We start from the raw sequence: 17686 nt of genomic DNA on the forward strand, positions 1-17686 counted from the left end.
ACACAGAGTGAAGCTCCCTCTACACTGTCCCATCACACACTCCCGGGGTCAGACACAGAGTGAAGCTCCCTCCACACTGTCCCATCACACACTCCCAGTGTCAGATACAGAGTGAAACTCCCTCTACACTGTCCCATCACACACTCCCGGGGTCAGACACAGAGTGAAGCTCCCTCCACACTGTCCCATCACACACTCCCAGTGTCAGACACAGAGTGAAGCTCCCTCTACACTGTCCCATCACACACTCCCGGGGTCAGACACAGAGTGAAGCTCCCTCCACACTGTCCCATCACACACTCCCAGTGTCAGATACAGAGTGAAACTCCCTCTACACTGTCCCATCACACACTCCCGGGGTCAGACACAGAGTGAAGCTCCCTCTACACTGTCCCATCACACACTCTCAGGGTCAGACACAGAGTGAAGCTCCCTCTACACCGTCCCATCACACACTCCCAGGGTTACACACAGTGTGGATAATGTGTGGGAATTTGACAGTGTAAGCAGTTGACCAGTAAGTGTGGAGCCTGAGGGGCAAGCAAAGACCTCACCAGCAATCTGGAGCCATGCTAATGTCAGAAAATACCTCATCCTTTGAGTGAATGTGGATAAATCTGCTCTTCATTTACAAATGGCATAACCGACGTTGGCAGTGAGTGTTGGAGATGGGAGAGGAATGATTACTTTTACCGAAAACTAATTGTCGCAACTGTACTCAGTGCTGGAATGTGCCTGAAGAGATGATTGGCCGCCTTGTTCCCCTCCCATCTCCAACACACTGGATTAGCATTGCAGGTGCAGGTCACAGAGGAGGGGCTGAATGGCCTCAGCACTCCTGAGGGGTGGGGGTGAGGGGAACGGTACCTTACCTCTGTCAACCAGCTGAAGATCATCCTTGTCACTGTCCACGTTCTTCGTCTTCACTTGCTGATGCTTGCCTTTGTTTGTGGTCAGAGAATTCATCCTAAACCATGCAGGGACAGTAACATCCATGAGACGGGCCTCGTGGCCCCCTTAGAGCCTCCCTCTGCCAGCGGGGAGGTGACTGACCTGAGAGTGGGGGGGGGGGGGGGGGGGGAAGGAACTCACCCTGTAACGGACAGAGGAAGTGGCCAATCAGCAAACTGGCTCTTCAGAAGCTGGTTGGTGATTCGTTGTTCAGTTTGCATGGTATTTGTCCATGTCCAGGGTCATTGGGAAGCGTAGTGAGACCACCCCCAGTTCAATTCCAACCTCTGTCACTGTGTATGTGTATATGTGTGTGTGCGTGTGAGTGTGTGTGTGTGTGTGTGTGAGTGAGTGTGTGTGTGAGTGTGTGTGCGTGTGAGTGTGTGTCTGTGAGTGTGTGTGTGTGTGTGTGTGTGTGTGAGAGTGTGTGTGCGTGTGTGTGTGTGAGTGAGTGTGTGTGTGAGTGTGTGTCTGTGAGTGTGTGTGTGTGTGAGAGTGTGTGTGCGTGTGTGTGTGAGTGTGTGTGTGTGTGAGTGTGTGTGTGTGTCTGTGAGTGTGTGTGTGAGAGTGTGTGTGCGTGTGTGTGTGAGTGTGTGTGTGTGTGAGTGTGTGTCTGTGAGTGTGTGTGCGTGTGTGTGAGTGAGTGTGTGTGTGAGTGTGTGTGAGTGAGTGTGTGTGCGTGTGCATGTGAGTGTGTGTGTATGTGTGTGTGCGTGTGTGTGAGTGTGTGTGTGAGTGAGTGTGTGTGTATGTGTGAGTGTGAGTGAGTGTGTGTGAGTGAGTGTGTGTGCGTGTCTGTGTGTGAGTGAGTGTGTGTATATGTGTGTGTGTCTGTGTGTGAGTGAGTGTGTGTGAGAGAGTGTGAGTGTGTGTGTGTGTGTGTGGGTGTGAGTGTGTGTGCATGTGCGTGTGTGTGTGCATGTGAGTGAGTGTGTGTGCGTGCGTGTCTGTGTGTGAGTGAGTGTGTGTATGTGTGCGTGTCTGTGTGTGAGTGAGTGTGTGTGAGTGTGAGTGTGTGTGTGAGAGTGTGTATGAGTGAGTGTGTGTGCGTGTGCATGTGAGTGTGTGTGTATGTGTGTGTGCGTGTGTGTGTGAGTGTGTGTGAGTGAGTGTGTGTGTGTATGTGTGAGTGTGAGTGAGTGTGTGTGGGTGTGAGTGTGTGTGAGTGAGTGTGCATGCGTGTCTGTGTGTGAGTGAGTGTGTGTATATATGTGCGTGTCTGTGTGTGAGTGAGTGTGTGTATGTGTGAGTGTGTGTGTGAGTGTGTGTGGGTGTGGGTGTGAGTGTGTGTGTGTGCGTGTGTGTGTGCGTGTGAGTGAGTGTGTGTCTGTGTGTGAGTGTGTGTGGGTGTGAGTGTGTGAGTGAGTGTGTGTGCGTGCGTCTGTGTGTGAGTGAGTGTGTGTATGTGTGCGTGTGCATGTCTGTGTGTGAGTGAGTGTGAGTGTGTGCGCGTGAGTGTGTGCGTGCGTGTGAGTGAGTGTGTGTATATATGTGCGTGTCTGTGAGTGTGTGTATATATGTGCGTGTCTGTGAGTGAGTGTCTGTGTGCGTGTGTGTGTGAGTGTGTGTGTGAGTGTGTGTCTGTGTGCGTGCGTGTGCGTGTGAGTGTGTGTGTGAGTGTGTGAGTGAGTGTGTGTGAGTGTGTGTGTGAGTGCGTGCGTGTGCATGTGAGTGAGTGTGTGTGTGCGTGTGTGTGAGTGAGTGTGCATGTGAGTGTGTGTGAGTGAGTGTATATGTGTGCATGTGTGTGTGAGTGAGTGTGTGTGTGAGTGTGTGAGCGTGAGTGTGTGTGTATGTGTGTGTGTGACAGTTGGTGTGTGTATTGTGGGTGTGTATTGTGCTTGTGTGTGTATGTATGTCTGTATGTGTGTTACTGTTTGTGTATGTGTGCATTGTGTGTATGTGTGTGACTGTGTGTATTGTGTGTGTATGTCTGTATGTGTGTCTGTTTGTGTCTGTATGGATGTGTGTGTCTGTGTGTGATTATGAGTTAGTATAGTGTCAGAGTGTGTGTGTGTGTGAGTGTGTGTGCGAGTGTGTGTGCGTGTGAGTGAGTGTGTGTCTGTGTGTGAGTGTGTGTGGGTGTGAGTGTGTGTGCGTGTGAGTGAGTGTGTGTGCGTGCGTGTCTGTGTGTGAGTGAGTGTGTGTATGTGTGCGTGTGCGTGTCTGTGTGTGAGCGTGAGTGTGTGCGCGTGTGAGTGTGTGCGCGTGCGTGTGTGTGAGTGAGTGTGTGTATATGTGTGCGTGTCTGTGAGTGAGTGTGTGTCTGTGTGCGTGCGTGTGCGTGTGAGTGTGTGTGTGTGTGTGTGAGTGTGTGTGTGAGTGAGTGTGTGTGTGAGTGTGTGTGCGTGTGTGTCTGTGTGTGAGCGTGCGTGTGCGTGTGAGTGTGTGTGTGTGAGTGAGTGCGTGTGCATGTGTGTATATGTGTGTGTGCGTGTGAGTGTGAGTGTGCGTGAGAGTGCGTGTGAGTGTGTGTGCGTGCGTGTCTGTGTGTGAGTGAGTGTGTGTGAGTGTGCGCGCGTGTGAGTGAGTGTGTGTGTGAGTGAGTGTGTGTATATGTGTGCGTGTCTGTGAGTGAGTGTGTGTCTGTGTGCGTGCGTGTGCGTGAGTGTGTGTGCGTGTGTGTGAGTGAGTGTGTGTGTGTGAGTGTGTGTGCGTGCGTGTCTGTGTGTGAGTGAGTGTGTGTCTGTGTGCGTGCGTGTGCGTGTGAGTGTGTGTGTGTGAGAGTGTGTGTGAGTGTGTGTGTGTGTGAGTGTGTGTATATGTGTGCGTGTCTGTGAGTGAGTGTGTGTCTGTGTGCGTGCGTGTGCGTGTGAGTGTGTGTGCGTGTGTGTGAGTGAGTGTGTGTGTGTGAGTGTGTGTGCGTGCGTGTCTGTGTGTGAGTGAGTGTGTGTCTGTGTGCGTGCGTGTGCGTGTGAGTGTGTGCGTGTGAGTGTGTGTGTGAGTGTGTGTGTGCGTGTGTGTGAGAGTGTGTGTGTGTGAGTGAGTGAGTGTGCATGTGAGTGTGTGTGTATGTGTGTGTGCGTGTGTGTGCGAGTGTGAGTGAGTGTGTGTGAGTGTGTGTGTGCGCGCGTGTGCGTGTGTGAGTGTGTGCATGTGTGTGTGAGTGAGTGTGTGTGAGTGTGTGAGCGTGAGTGTGTGTGAGTGTGTGTGTATGTGTGTGTGTGACAGTTGGTGTGTGTATGTGTGTGTGTGACAGTTGGTGTGTGTATTGTGCTTGTGTGTGTATGTATGTCTGTATGTGTGTTACTGTTTGTGTATGTGTGCATTGTGTGTATGTGTGTGACTGTGTGTATTGTGTGTGTATGTCTGTATGTGTGTCTGTTTGTGTCTGTATGGATGTGTGTGTCTGTATGTGATTATGAGTTGGTATAGTGTCAGTGTGTGTGTGTGTGTGTGTGTGCGTGTGCGTGCGTGTGTGTGTGTGTAGTTTCTATGTATGTAGTGTGAATGTAGTCTGTGTGCGTACTGAGTCTATACGTTTTTCCTGTGGCCATGTGGGTTTCAGTTTCCACCAAACGTCCCAACAACATTCAGAGTCAGTGGGTTAATTGGCTGCTATCAATTGTGCTCCCCCCCCCCCCCCAAGTGTGTGAGTGAGAGACAAATCCTGAAGGCAGTTGATGGGAAAATGGGAAAGAATGACTTTCAGGAGAAGTGTTGGATTACTGTAAATGGGTGCTTGATGGCCAGCATGGACTTGTTGGGCTGAAGGGCCTTTATATGATCTATGAGTCTATAAACAATGGCAGTCTCTCTCTCTCCCTCCCTCCCTTTCTGTCTGTCTATCCCTCTCTCCCTCAGTCTCTCTCTCTTTCTCTCCCTTCCACTCCCTCTCTCCCTCTCCCCTTTCCCTCCTTCCTCCCACTTCCTTCCTCCTCCTCCCCTACTCTCTCTCCCCCTCTCTCTGTCCCTCACTCTCTTTCTTTCTCCCTCCCTCCCCATCTCTCTCTTCCACCCTCTCTCTCTCCCCCTCTCCCTCCCTCCTTCCCCATTTCTCACTCTCCTCTGCCTCGCTCTCTCTGTTTCTCCCTCCCATCCATTGTTTTTTCTGCCCCTCTCTCTTCCTCCTTAACTCCCTCCCTCTATCTCTCTCTCTTCTCTGTCTCTATCTCTTTCCTCCATTGTTTTTCCTTTCTATCTCTCTCTTCTCTCCCTCTCCATCCCATCTCTCTTTCTCTCTCTCTCCCTCACTCGCTTTCTATTTGCTTTCTTTTTCCTCCCTCCCCATCTCTCTTCCTCCCTATCTCTCACCCTCCTGTCTCCCCCTCCCTCTCTCTCCACCGTCCCTCTCTCCCCCTATCTTTCTATTTCTCCCTCCTTCACTCTCCCTCCCTACCCCTCTCTCCCCAACTCCCCTTTTCTCACTCTCTCTCTCCCCCTCCCATCCATTGTTTTGTCCCCCCTGCATGACTTCCACCTCTCTCTCTATCTTCTCTCTGTTCAGTTAGCTTTCTCTCCTCCATTGTTTTTCTCTTTCTATCTCTGTCTTCTCTGTTTCAGTCATTCTCTCCCTCTCCCTCCCTCCTCTCATCTCTCTCTCACACACACTCCCCCCCCATTGTTCTCTCTCTCTCTCTCTCTCTCTCTCTCTCTCTCTCTCTCTCTCTCACTCTACCCCCATAAACATGTCTATCATATCTGCCTCCACCACCCCTGGCAGCTCCTTCCAGACACCCAGCACTGTCTGAAAGAAATTTGCCCTGCATATCATCCTAAACTTCTTCCCCAGCAAATGCATTCCCTCCACTTCTACCCTGAGAAAAAGATTCTGACGTCTACGTTGTTATAAGCTTCTATCAGATCTCCCCTCAACCCCCAACACTCCAGAGGAAACAAGCTCAGTTTGCCCTTTAATCCAGAGTAACACACACACAAAAGGCTGGAGGAACTCGGCAGGTCAGGCAGCATCTATGGAAATGAATAAACTGTCAACATTTTGGACTGAGACCCTCCTTTTGAACTGGAAAAGGAAGGGGGAAGACACCAGAATAAAAAGGTGGGGGTTGGGGAAGGAGGCTAGCTGAAAGGTGACAGGTGAAGCCAGGTGAGTGGGAAAGGTAGAGGGCTGGAGAGGAAAGAATCTGATAGGAGAGGACAGTGGACCATGGGAGAAAAGGAAGGAGGAGAGGGCCCAGGGGGAGGTGATAGGCAGGTGAGAATTAAGAGCCCAGAGTGGAGAATAGAACAAGAGGGGAGGGGAGGGGAGGGAATTTTCTTTAACCGGAAAGAGAAATCTATATTCAAGCTATCCAGTTGGAGGGTTCTCAAATATAAGGTGTTGCTCCTGCAACCTGAGTCGGCCTTGTCTCGGAACAAGAGTTGGTCATGGTTTAACACATCGGAACAGGAATGGGAATGGGAATTAATATGTTGGGATACCGGGAAGTCCCACTTTTAGTGGATGGAATAGAAGAGGTCCCTCAATTTATGATGGGTTTCACTAATGTAGAGGAGGCTGCATCGGGAGCAGTGGACACAACAGACGACGCCAGGTGAGTGAGTGCCGGGGCCCTGAGGAGAAGTGAGGGAGGAGGTGAATGGGCAGGTGTTCCACTTTGGCCACTTGCAGGGATAGGTGCCCGAGGGAGATTAGTGGGGAGGGACAAATGGAGAAGGGAATCATGGAGAGAGCAGTCCCTGTGGAAATTGGAAGGTGGAGGGAAGGTAAAGATCTAATCCAGGCAGCTTCCTGATGAACCTCTTCTGCACCCGCTCCAAAACTGCTAATTCCTCCCGGTGACAGAGAGGACAGAACTGCAGACAGTACTCCAGGAGCAGCCGAAATTAAGTTTCATACAGCTGCAAACTGACTTCCTGACCCTTACTTTCACTGTCCCTGACCATCAACACATCCCGTCGACTTGTGTGGCCACTTACAGACTGCAATGGACAATGCTGTTAAGGGCCCTGCATTTGAATGTGCTCCCTTACATTGGACCTCAGCACCTTACACTTGGCAGGCCACTTCTCCACCCTTTCTGATCACAGAACAGTACAAACCCTTCACCCATGATGCTCTGCCGACCTAAACTATATAAACATATTCCACCATCAATCTAACTCCTCCTTCCGAAGCAGCCCATAACCCTTTCTTTCTTATATCCATGGGCTTATATAAGACATAGGAGCAGAATTAGGCCATTTGGCCCATCAAATCTGCTCTACCATTTCATCATGGCTGATCCATTTCCCTCTCAGCCCCAATCTCCTGCCTTCTCCCCTTAACCCTTCATGCCCTGACCAATCAAGGATCTATCGACCTCTGCCTTAAATATACCCAGTGACTTGGCCTCCACAGCTGCCTGTGGCAAGAATTCCACAGATTCACCACTCTCTGGCCAGAAGGGTTGTTCCTCATCTCCATATTCTGAAAAGACACCCTTCTGTTGTGAGGCTGTGTCCTCTCCCACCATAGGAAACATCCTCCCCACATCCACTATATCATGGCCTTCCAACATTTAAATTTAAATAGGTTTAAATGAGGTCACCTCTCATTCTTCTGAATTCCAATGAGTACAGGCCCAGAGCCATCAAACGCTCCTCATATGATAAACTGTTCAATCCCAGGATCATTTCGTGAACCTCCTTTGAACCCTCTCCAATGTCAGCACATCTTTTCTTCGATAAGGGACCCAAAACTGCTCACAATACTCCAAGTGAGGCCTCACCAGAGCTTTATAAAGCCTCAACATTACATCCTTGTTTTTATATGTCTCTTAAATATCTCTAATGCATCAGTCACTGCCACCACCCCTGGCAGCATGTTCCACGCACCCACCACTCCTCATGCAAAAAAATTCTCCCTAAACTTTCCTCCAATCACCTTAACGTTATGCTCTCACATATTAGACATTTCCTCCTGAGGCCAAAAAAGGAGCTGGCTATCTACTTTATCTTTGCCTCTTATCATCTTGTATACCTCTATCCACGTGTTTCTCATCCTCCTTTGCTCCAAAGGACAAAACCCTAGGTCACTCCAACTTTCCTCATAATGCATGCTCTCTAATCCGGGCACCAGCCTGGTAAATCTCCTCTGCACCCTCTCTAAAGCTTCCACATCCTTATGAGGCAACCAGAACTGAGTACAATACTGTGCCGGAGGGGATGGTCGGAGGCTCGGAGGTTCAATGGACTCGGAGTCCGCTGTGGTCGGGGTGCTTTCACTGTGTGCTGTGTCTGCGAGGCTGAGTCTGGCGGCACCGTGGAAGTCCATAGCGGGGGTATTCCCTTCTGCCGCCTGCGTGGGATGACGAGTCTATCAGGACCCTGAGGAGTTGTGCAAACTATATGGTGGTTTCTTTCGAACTTATAGTCTTTTAACATCTTTGAACTATTTTTACTGTGCCCATGGTCTGTTTTTTTTAAATCAATTATGGTATTGTCTGTACTGTTGTAACTATATGTTAACTATAACTATATGTAACTATGTGCTTTTGTGTAGGTCTTGTAGCTTTAGTTTTTGGTTTGTTGGGTGGTAGAGTTGGTCCCCTGACTTGGTGTGTCTGGGTAGTCTTGTTTTGTCTGGTGAGAGATGGTAGTTCGATATTAATACACAGCAGCGTCTCTGGACTCTGGATTTGGGGATTACCAAACGTTATGTGGATTTTCTGGTGTAGTCTGTTTTGTCGTGTGCTTTTGTGATATCATTCTGGAGGAACGTTGTCTCATTTTTTAACTGCATTACATTTGTGGTTTCTAAATGACAATAAACTGAAACTGAACTGAACTTAAGTGTGGTCTAACCAGAGTTTTATAGAGCTGTAACATTACCTCATGTCACTTGAACTCAATTCCCTGAATAATGAAAGTCAACACACTATATGCCTTCTTAAACACCTGATCAACTTGTGCAGCAACTTTGAGGAATATATCAATGTGGACCCCAAGATCCCTTTATTCCTCCACACTGCTCAGAATTCTACATTAATCCTGTACTTTGTCCTCAAGTTCAGCCTTCCAAAGTGAATCAATTCAGTTTCTTGGATTGAACTCCATCTGCCAGCTCTGCATCCTATCAATATCCCATTGTAACCTACGACAACCTTCTACAGTATCACAACACCACCTTCTCTGTCCTTTGATAGCTCTGTATTCTGTCCACAACTCCACCAACCTTTGTGTCAACTGAAAACTTATGAACCCATCCACCTACATTTTCATCCAAATCATTGACGTACAATGTATCACAAACAGCAGAGTTCCCAGTACCAATCCCTGAGGCACACCACTGGACCCAGACCTCCGAACACATCCACCGCCCTTCTGCCTCCTATGGGCACGCCAATTCTGAATCCAAACTCCCAAGGTGCGATCAATCCCATGCACTTTAATCCGGTTTACATCTTTACACTTCCATCTGAGCCCACAATTATCCCACCATCCACTCCAAGGTTTTGCAGTCAAGCACACCCATCCCATTAATCTGTCCACAAAGCAAGGAATTGTTGAAAACTACTTATTTTTAAATAATACACTTTATAAGATTTTTACTTTTTAACAAACTTATTTTTACACTCACTGGCAGAAAGTAGTATAGCAGTTAAACTAACGGTTTTTCACCTTTCTCATTTCTCGTATTGGCTAAGTATTAGTATATTACCCACGTGATGTAACTGTTTTAATTATATAGCCTGTTAACTAGTTTAACCCTATCTAAGGAATTCTCTTTATCTTATCTATAAAAGTGATGGATTTTTCAGAGGTGCCAATTTGGTTTCTTTTCTATCTTTTGTCTTCGCGTCGACCTCAGCATCGTTTCTCAGCTCTTTATTCAGTTTGCTTAGTATTTGTGTGTTTATTCATACCCTAAAATAAACTGAAATCTTGGAATTAAGTCTGCTCGTCATTCCTGACTCCTGGAAGAACCCTTAGGATCAGAAAATAAACAGAGATCCAACAGAGTGAATCAGAAGATAACTGTACCTTGTTCTCAGTTCATCCACAGAGAAAGCAGGTCCCGAGCTGCTTCCTGCCTCATCGTCAATGCTGTACCTGAAGGAAAGGACAAGTAGAGAGCACAGAGGTCACCCCATCCTCTGGACAAGATCCAGTTCAGTGCAATTACATTTGCAATTCATGGTATCCTCTAACTTTTTAGGAATCCTTACTTCCTTAGTAATCTGTGGAGATTGAAGTACGTCATCAAAAACCTTGACAAACTTCTATAGGTGTGTGGTGTAAAGTGTATTGGCTGGCTGTGTTACAGTCTGATATGGAAACACCAATGCCTCTGAGTGGAAAATCCTACAGTGGATTTGGCCCAGTACGTCACGGGTAAAGTCTTCCCAACCATTGAGCACACCTGTGTGATTTGTTGCAGGAAAGCAGCATCCATCATCAGGGACCCCCACCACCCAGGACACGCTCTCTTCTCACTGCTGCCATCAGGTAGAAGGTACAAGAGCCTCGGGACTCACACCACCAGGTTCAATAACAGTTACTGCCCCTCAACCATCAGGCATTTGAACCAAAGGACACTGGTTCTATTTCTGATGTTCCCACAAGCAATAATCTCACTTCGAGGACTCTGTATCTTGTCTCATGTTCTCATTATTTATTGCTATTTATTTACTTTTGCAAAATTTGTTGTTCATTGATCCTGTTTACAGTCTGCCTATAGATTTGGTGAGTATGCCCACAGGAAAATGAATCTCAGGGTTGTATATGGTGACATGTATGTACTTGGATAATCAATTTTACTTTGAACTTTTGAATTTGAAAATAAACCGAGACCCCTGAGGGGTGACCTTGTAACGCTGTATGAAATAGAGGTTTATAGAGATAGTAGGGTAGTGATACGATCACTGGAGTTGAATATGATGTTCTGCTGAGGGCTTGTCTATTGATGGATCCCCTTAATGGAGAATGCCTGGGAATGCCTTTGTTTAATGTGGGGAGCCACCACACAGGCCTTGATATTACAAAAACTACCCACATGGCAAATCTCCTTTTCAAAATGCTGTATAGGTGATTAAGACTATAACTTCACACCATCTTAAGTTTCTTCCCCCAAGAAGTTAATCTGATCAAGCATTCTAATTAGACCTCCCCTCTCCCCTCTATTTATTACCTTAGTCACTACACTGTATACACTTTAAACCATAGAAACATAGAAACTAGGTGCAGGAGTAGGCCATTCAGCCCCTCGAGCCTGCACCGCCATTCAGTATGATTATGGCTGATCATCCAACTCAGAACCCTGAACCTGCTTTTTCTCCATACCCCCTGATCCCTTTAGCCACAAGAGCCATATCTAACTTCCTCTTAAATATAGCCAATGAACCAGCCTCAACTGTTCCCTGTGGCAGAGAATTCCACAGATTCACCACTCTCTGTGTGAAGAAGTTTTTCCTCATCTCAGTCCTAAAAGGCTTCCCCTTTATCCTTAAACTGTGACCCCTCGTTCTGGACTTCCCAACATCGGAAACAATCTTCCTGCATCTAGCCTGTCCGATCCCTTTAGAATTTTATATGTTTCCACTTTTTATAAGGCAGTTTACATGGTAAATACATGCTGCTATTTATGACCTATGCACAATTTGTTCCATAACTTCAGTTTTTAGATTATTCTTTATAATTTTTGAATGGTGTTTTATTTTGTTGCATGTTGTGCTAACATATCACAGCAAATTCCTAATACACATAATTGTACAGTACTGTGCAAAATTCTTAGGTGTGTGTGTATATGTATGTATGTTTGTTTGTTTATTTATTTAGTCTTGAACTTTTGAATTTGAATATATATAGCCAGGGTGCCTAAGGCTTTTACACTGTACTGTATTTGTCAATGTGGAGCAGAGAGCGAGTTTGTAAATCCGGCGGGAGGAAAAGATGTTAGGAATGGTAAGAGTGGAGCACGAGGGAGGGGTGTGGGACAGGTGGCAGAGAAGGGGTGCCAGGCAAGGTCATTTGATGCCAAACAATTGGTTTATTGATCATGACAGAACATCTCTACCTTCCCTCTTTCCCAAGCAAGATTCCCCTCTCATTGCCCTCTCCCCACTCTCAGTCCACAAAAGAGGCCCACATCAGAATCAGGCTTATCATCATTCAAAAATATCATGAAATGTGTTTTTTTTTGCAGCAGCAGTACAGTGCAATACATAAAATTACTACAGTACTGTGCAAAAGTCTTAGGCACCCTATATAAAATTGTTAAATAAAATAAGTAGCACAAAATAGTAATTTAAAAAGTAGCGAGGTAATGTTCATAAAGTTAACCCCTGATCCCTGAAAGTCACAAGAGGTATGCATAGACTTGGGGAATGAAGAACTAGGGTGAAAAGTTTTAAGGTGAAAGGGGAGAGTTTTAATAGGAATCCAAGGGGCAACTTCCCACCCAGAGGGTGGTTCATATATGGAATGAGCTGCCAGGTGACAAGACTGAGGTGGGTACATTATTAACATTTGAAATACATTTGGACAGGTACATGGAATGAGGATCCAGTTTATTATCTCTGCCACACGTTGTGAAATTTATTGTTTAGTGCCAACATTACTGTGCAAGATAAAAATCTTATTATTTATAACAAACAAAAATCAAAATAGAACACACGAGGAACGGTGAGGTAGAGTTCCTACATTTATGGACTGTTAAGAAATCTGTTGGGAGAGGGGAAGATGCTGTTCATAAATGTTCATACAGGGTTTTCAAGGCTCCTGTACCTCCTCCCTTCTTTTGGAGGGCACATTCTGAATGGTGAGAGTCCTTAATGAGAGGGAGGGGATGTGAGTCTAATGTGGGCAAATGGGATAACTTAGATGGGCATCCTGGTGGCATGAACGTGCTGGGCTGAAAGGACTGTTTTCCTGCTGTATGACTGTGACCCTATTTGCAGTGTCTCCTCTGAATCTCACCACCATACCCTCACTATCTCCTTTTCTTTTCAGCACCATCTTCTCATCATCTCATCACCATCTGCTCTTCATCTCACCACCATCTTCCCTCCATCTCACCATCATCTCCTCACCATGTCCTCTCCATCTCACCACCCTCTTCTCCATCTAACCACCATTTCAAGACCAGCTCTTCATCTATCTATCATAACCTCTCCACCTCACCACCATCTCCCCTCCATCACACCACCATCTTTTCACCAGCTCCTTACCACCTCCTCTGAATCTCATCACCATCTTTTCTCCATTTCACCACCATCTCACCTCCATCTTCTCTCCATCATCTCCTCACCATCTTACCATCTCCTCATCACCTCACAACCATTTCCTCATCATCTGTCTACCATAACCTCTCCAATTCACCACCATAACCTCACCATCTCACCAATATCTCCTCACCATCTCCATCTCTTCTTCATCTAAACACAATCTCCACACCATCTCACCACCATTTCCTCTCCAAATCACCACCATCTCCTCTCCATCTCACCACTATCTCTTCGCCATCTCACTCTTGGAACACAAGCCATTGACCATCCAGTTCATGATTGACCTTAAGCCGCAGTCCCATTTTCCTGCACAATGGCCATGTGCCCAAACAGGGTGGCACTGTGGAGCAGCAGGTGATGCAATACTACAGTAGTGTAGTGATTAACACACCGCTATTACAGCTTGGGGCACTGGAGTTTGAATTTCAATTCTGGCACCCTCTGTAAAAAAAAGTTTACATTGTTCGGATGTAGGAGAATACACGGAGCCCAGGGAAACCCACGTGATCGCAGGGAGAAAATAAACTCCCCCCCCTCCCCCACCCACACAGCTCCAGAGGTCTCTGAGTTGGGAGGCTGAAACTCTCATACAATCTTTATAATTTCCTTTTACCAATTGCTTGCTACTAAATCGCACTTCCTGGGATTTCATATCACCAAAGACCTCACCTGATCTCTCAATATCACCTCCCTGAACAAGAAAGCACAGCAGCACCTCCACTTCCTGAGGAGATTGAGGAAATTGATCCCTTGACTGCATTTCACAGAGGCACCATTGAGAGTTTCCTGATAAGCTGCATCTCCATCTGGTATGGGAGCAACCAAACATCACCCCTACAAACTGAGAGAACAGCTGAGCGGATCATAGGGGTCTCCCCACATCAGGGACACTTATCAGGAGCACTGTGTACACAGGGCCCTTAGTATTACCAAGGATCCCACCCATCATCCAGCATCCTCTTTGACTTTCTACCATCAGGCAGGAGACTGATGCATAGAGACAAGAACAGTCAGGATGGGAAACAGTTTCTTCCCTCAGGCCATTAGGCTTCTGAACATCCTGACACATCACGTTCAAAGTGTCACCAAAGAATCGGTTCTGTACCTGACAACATTTAATTTATGCACATTATTTTTTATCTATGTGTAATATATTTGTTGATTTAATTCTCACTATCCTAAGTTATTCTGTGTCACATCTGTGTTACGTGCACTACTGTGCTTTGCACTCTGGACTGGAGAAACGTTGTCTCGTTTGACAGTATACATGTATATAGTTAAATGACAATAAACTTGACTTGACTTGCAATGTGGAGATCCATTACTAGGTGCACAAATGGATATCTTGCTGTACCTGAAAGGAGTTTTAACTTCGTCGATGGTCATGAGCCCATAATCCTTTTCCGCAGGCTTGTAGGTAGCAATTATGTTCATCTCATCCCATTTCTGTGATTTCTTTTGACTGCAAGAGAGAAGGTAGCAGAGCAGAGTTCAGGACAGCCCACTGTGGTAAATGTTATGGACATTACTATACAGATAGATCTGCTACAATGTGCGTCTCCACAAAGCAATTTGGATATAACACAACTGATGAACCAGGGACCACCGTTTGTATTGAGGGCCCTCCACTGGTCAGGGTCAACCATGGACGTTGCATCCCGGCTGTCTACGCAAGCCAGGGCTGTTTGATATAGAGGGCAAGCTATTGCCCAAGCAGCAGGCTCCTGCTCCCCATGCATCTGATGAATCCAAAGCAGCAGCAGAGACCGGTACAGTTTGGCACCAGCAGCGTTGCAGGAGTTGTTGCCATTCAACGCTGAACTCAATGCAGGACTGTCTTTTCCCTGGGGGTTTACTCCCGAAGCCTTCCCCGTGAGTGGGTCCAGCCGCAAGGCAGCAGAGGTTTGAGATCAGAGCTGCCAACCATGGCTGATGAGCCCCATCTGCCTGAATGACTGGTTTTAAGGTGCCTGTAACTGGTCTTTGTCCCTTCTCCTCTCAGTAGAAACGGTTGCATGGGGCTTAGTAGCTAAGCCAACACGTGAAGACCAGGAGCTGGACTTGGTTGTCCAAGGCTGTTTGAGGTGCACGCTACTGGGAGCATTTAATAGGGAGTGGGAGCTTATCCCCAGTACCATCCCCGGCTATAACAACCTTACAGAATCACCTGGGTCAATTTGGTTCTAATGCAACATGGATCAGGAAGTAGAGAGAAACTTCAGAGTTACTTTGGAAATTGGACAAGCAGATTTAAAAAGCTGTCTGTCTTGGAAACAAAGAACTGCATACATGCAAAGTCCCAGCAGTAATTAGACCCCACTGTGTATTGAGAACACCAGACTGTCTGTTTCACCGTGGGAGGCCACTTGAGGGAGTTTCTTTGGAAACTGACAAGCAATCACTTCTATTCAGACTTGTCAATGATACTCTATTAAAAAATGACTTTGGTAGTTTTACCTTTGAAAAACCTGAATAATCTTATACCTATTAAAAACACCTTTAATTTTGAAAATTCTTGGAGAAAATAGCTTTGTTACTTGAGTCTGAAATCCTCTCGTCCCTAATCTCTCTTTTCCCATTTGTTCTTATGACACCACTCCCTGAGGTTTCCCTGGGACACAACTTCCACATTATAATAGAACTACCCACACTTCAAATTTCCTTATGGAATTTCACAGTGAACAGCGAGGACCTCGGGACTGTTGGAGAACGAGGGGCCTTGGTGTACAAGTACATGGTTCGCTGAAAGTGGTGTCACAGCTAGACATGGTGGTGAGGGCATGGTGGCCTTCACCAGTCAGGGCACTGGAATATAGAGGCTGGGAGATCATGTTGAGGTTGTCCAAGACACTGCTGAGACCATACCTGGAGCATTGAGTTCAGTCTTGGTTGCAATGTGATAGGAAAAAAAATATTATTAAGCTGGAAAGAGACCAGCAAAGCTTTGGAAGGACTTGACAAACTGAGTTATGGAGAGAGGATGGATAGACTAGGCTGTTATTCCTTAGAATGCAGGAAACATTATGGAGGTATATAAAATCACGAGGGACATAGAGAGTGTAAATGCAGTCTCTTTCCCGCGGTTGGGTAACCGAGAACTAGAGGTTTAAGGTGAGAGGGCCTGGTCACTTTCAGGGCAGACCCTATTGAGCGTTGTTTAGGGAAGGGGTGGACAAGGGACTGTTTGAAATTGGTGAACCAGGATTGAGGCCAGTGGAGGAGGGGGGGAGACGCTAGTGGTCTGTGCGACCTTCACCCACCTCTCCTCCTCTGTGCGTCTGCGGCTCCTCTTCAGAATGCCCTTGACGGGTTTGTCCATTGCCTGAGACGAACTGGGCTGGGATTGCATTGGGAGGGAGGGAGGGGAGAGGGGCTTTCCTTTCCTTTGAAGGATCGGTTGGTGGAGGATCAGGTCTTTCCCCGAGGGCTGAGAGGGTCCATGGCAAATGCCAGGACAGGCTGTGAGGGAAGCCCCGCCCCCAGCCGTAGCTGCCCCCTGGTGGGCGGAGTCAAGAGCAGCGCCGCGTCCCCCTGGTTTCCCCCCGCGTCACACAATGGGGCGGGTCTGCGTCGTGAGGTGACGTCACCGGCCGCGCGCATAAATGGAAACAAACAAGTCCCCGCCCACCCGGAAGAGGGGTTGCCAGAGGCAGAGCGGTTCGGGGCGCGGAACGAGGGGATCCGCTCCACCAACACCCGCTTCCCGCACGGGAAGTCAAAAGGCGTCGTTGAGTGCGTAAACCAGATTGAATGTTTTCTGGTGACTGGGAGTTGCTATAGGACACAAGAGGTGCTGGAAATCGGGAGCAACAACGCAACACAGCTGGTCAGGCAGCATCCGTGAAGGGAAATGGACGAGACCGAGACCCTTCAACTCTGCACTGACACAAATTGACGATCACGAGGGAAAAATAGTCAGTGGTAAAAATAAAGCGCAGTCGGGAATGCATTGAATACTTGCAGGTAAGGAGAGCTCACGGGGGAAGAGCGGCCAAAAATCCATCGGAAGCCTGGAGACTGATGGCAGGAGACTCAGCGGAGTGAGTGCTTGACACAAGGTGCTACAAACTGTTGCAAAAACCATGTTGCTTGGTGGAGTACAGGAGGTTTACTATCACCGGCATATGTCGCGAAATTTGCTGTATGATGTATTACATAATATTAGCTAAAAATATACTAAAGTAAATAGCTAAATTAAAATAAGCAGTGCAAAAATGGAAATAAAGAAATAAGAAAGTAGTGAGGTGTTGTTCATGGGTTCAGTGTCCATTCAGAAATCAGACGGCAGAGGGGAAGAAGCTGTTCCTGAATCTTTGAGTGCGTGTCCTCAGGCTCCTGTACCTCCTCCCTGATGGTAGCAATGAGAAGAGGGCATGTCCTGGGTGATTGGGGTCCTTAATGATGGATGCCACCTTTTTGAGGAGTCGCTCCTTGAAGATGTCCTGGATTCTGCAGAGGCTCGTGCCCACGATGAAGTTGACTAAGTTCACAACTCTCTGCAGCTTCCTTCGATCCTGTACAGTAGCCCCCCACCCCGCCACCATACCATACTCTTCACACTACATCTG

The 17686-nt window shown here is 47.2% G+C and overlaps 1 protein-coding gene across 6 annotated transcripts in view; it reads right to left on the bottom strand.

Annotated features, from left to right (window-relative positions):
* LOC140729230 (protein phosphatase inhibitor 2-like) overlaps nucleotides 1–16622 on the bottom strand; it is a 70861-nt gene extending 54239 nt beyond the window's left edge. For all 6 annotated transcript variants that reach the window (XM_073048763.1, XM_073048759.1, XM_073048760.1 and 3 more), the window contains exons 1-4: nucleotides 16379–16622; nucleotides 14473–14580; nucleotides 9877–9945; nucleotides 873–967 (exon numbers count right to left, since the gene is read on the bottom strand). In XM_073048763.1, the coding sequence (XP_072904864.1) occupies nucleotides 873–967; nucleotides 9877–9945; nucleotides 14473–14580; nucleotides 16379–16467 (361 nt within the window). In that variant the 5' untranslated portion in view covers nucleotides 16468–16622. The remainder of the gene's footprint in view (nucleotides 1–872; nucleotides 968–9876; nucleotides 9946–14472; nucleotides 14581–16378) is intronic.
* Between the last annotated feature and the right edge of the window lie 1064 nt (nucleotides 16623–17686).

Source organism: Hemitrygon akajei, chromosome 6 (genome assembly GCF_048418815.1).
Source record: "Hemitrygon akajei chromosome 6, sHemAka1.3, whole genome shotgun sequence".
Lineage (NCBI taxonomy): Eukaryota > Metazoa > Chordata > Chondrichthyes > Myliobatiformes > Dasyatidae > Hemitrygon > Hemitrygon akajei.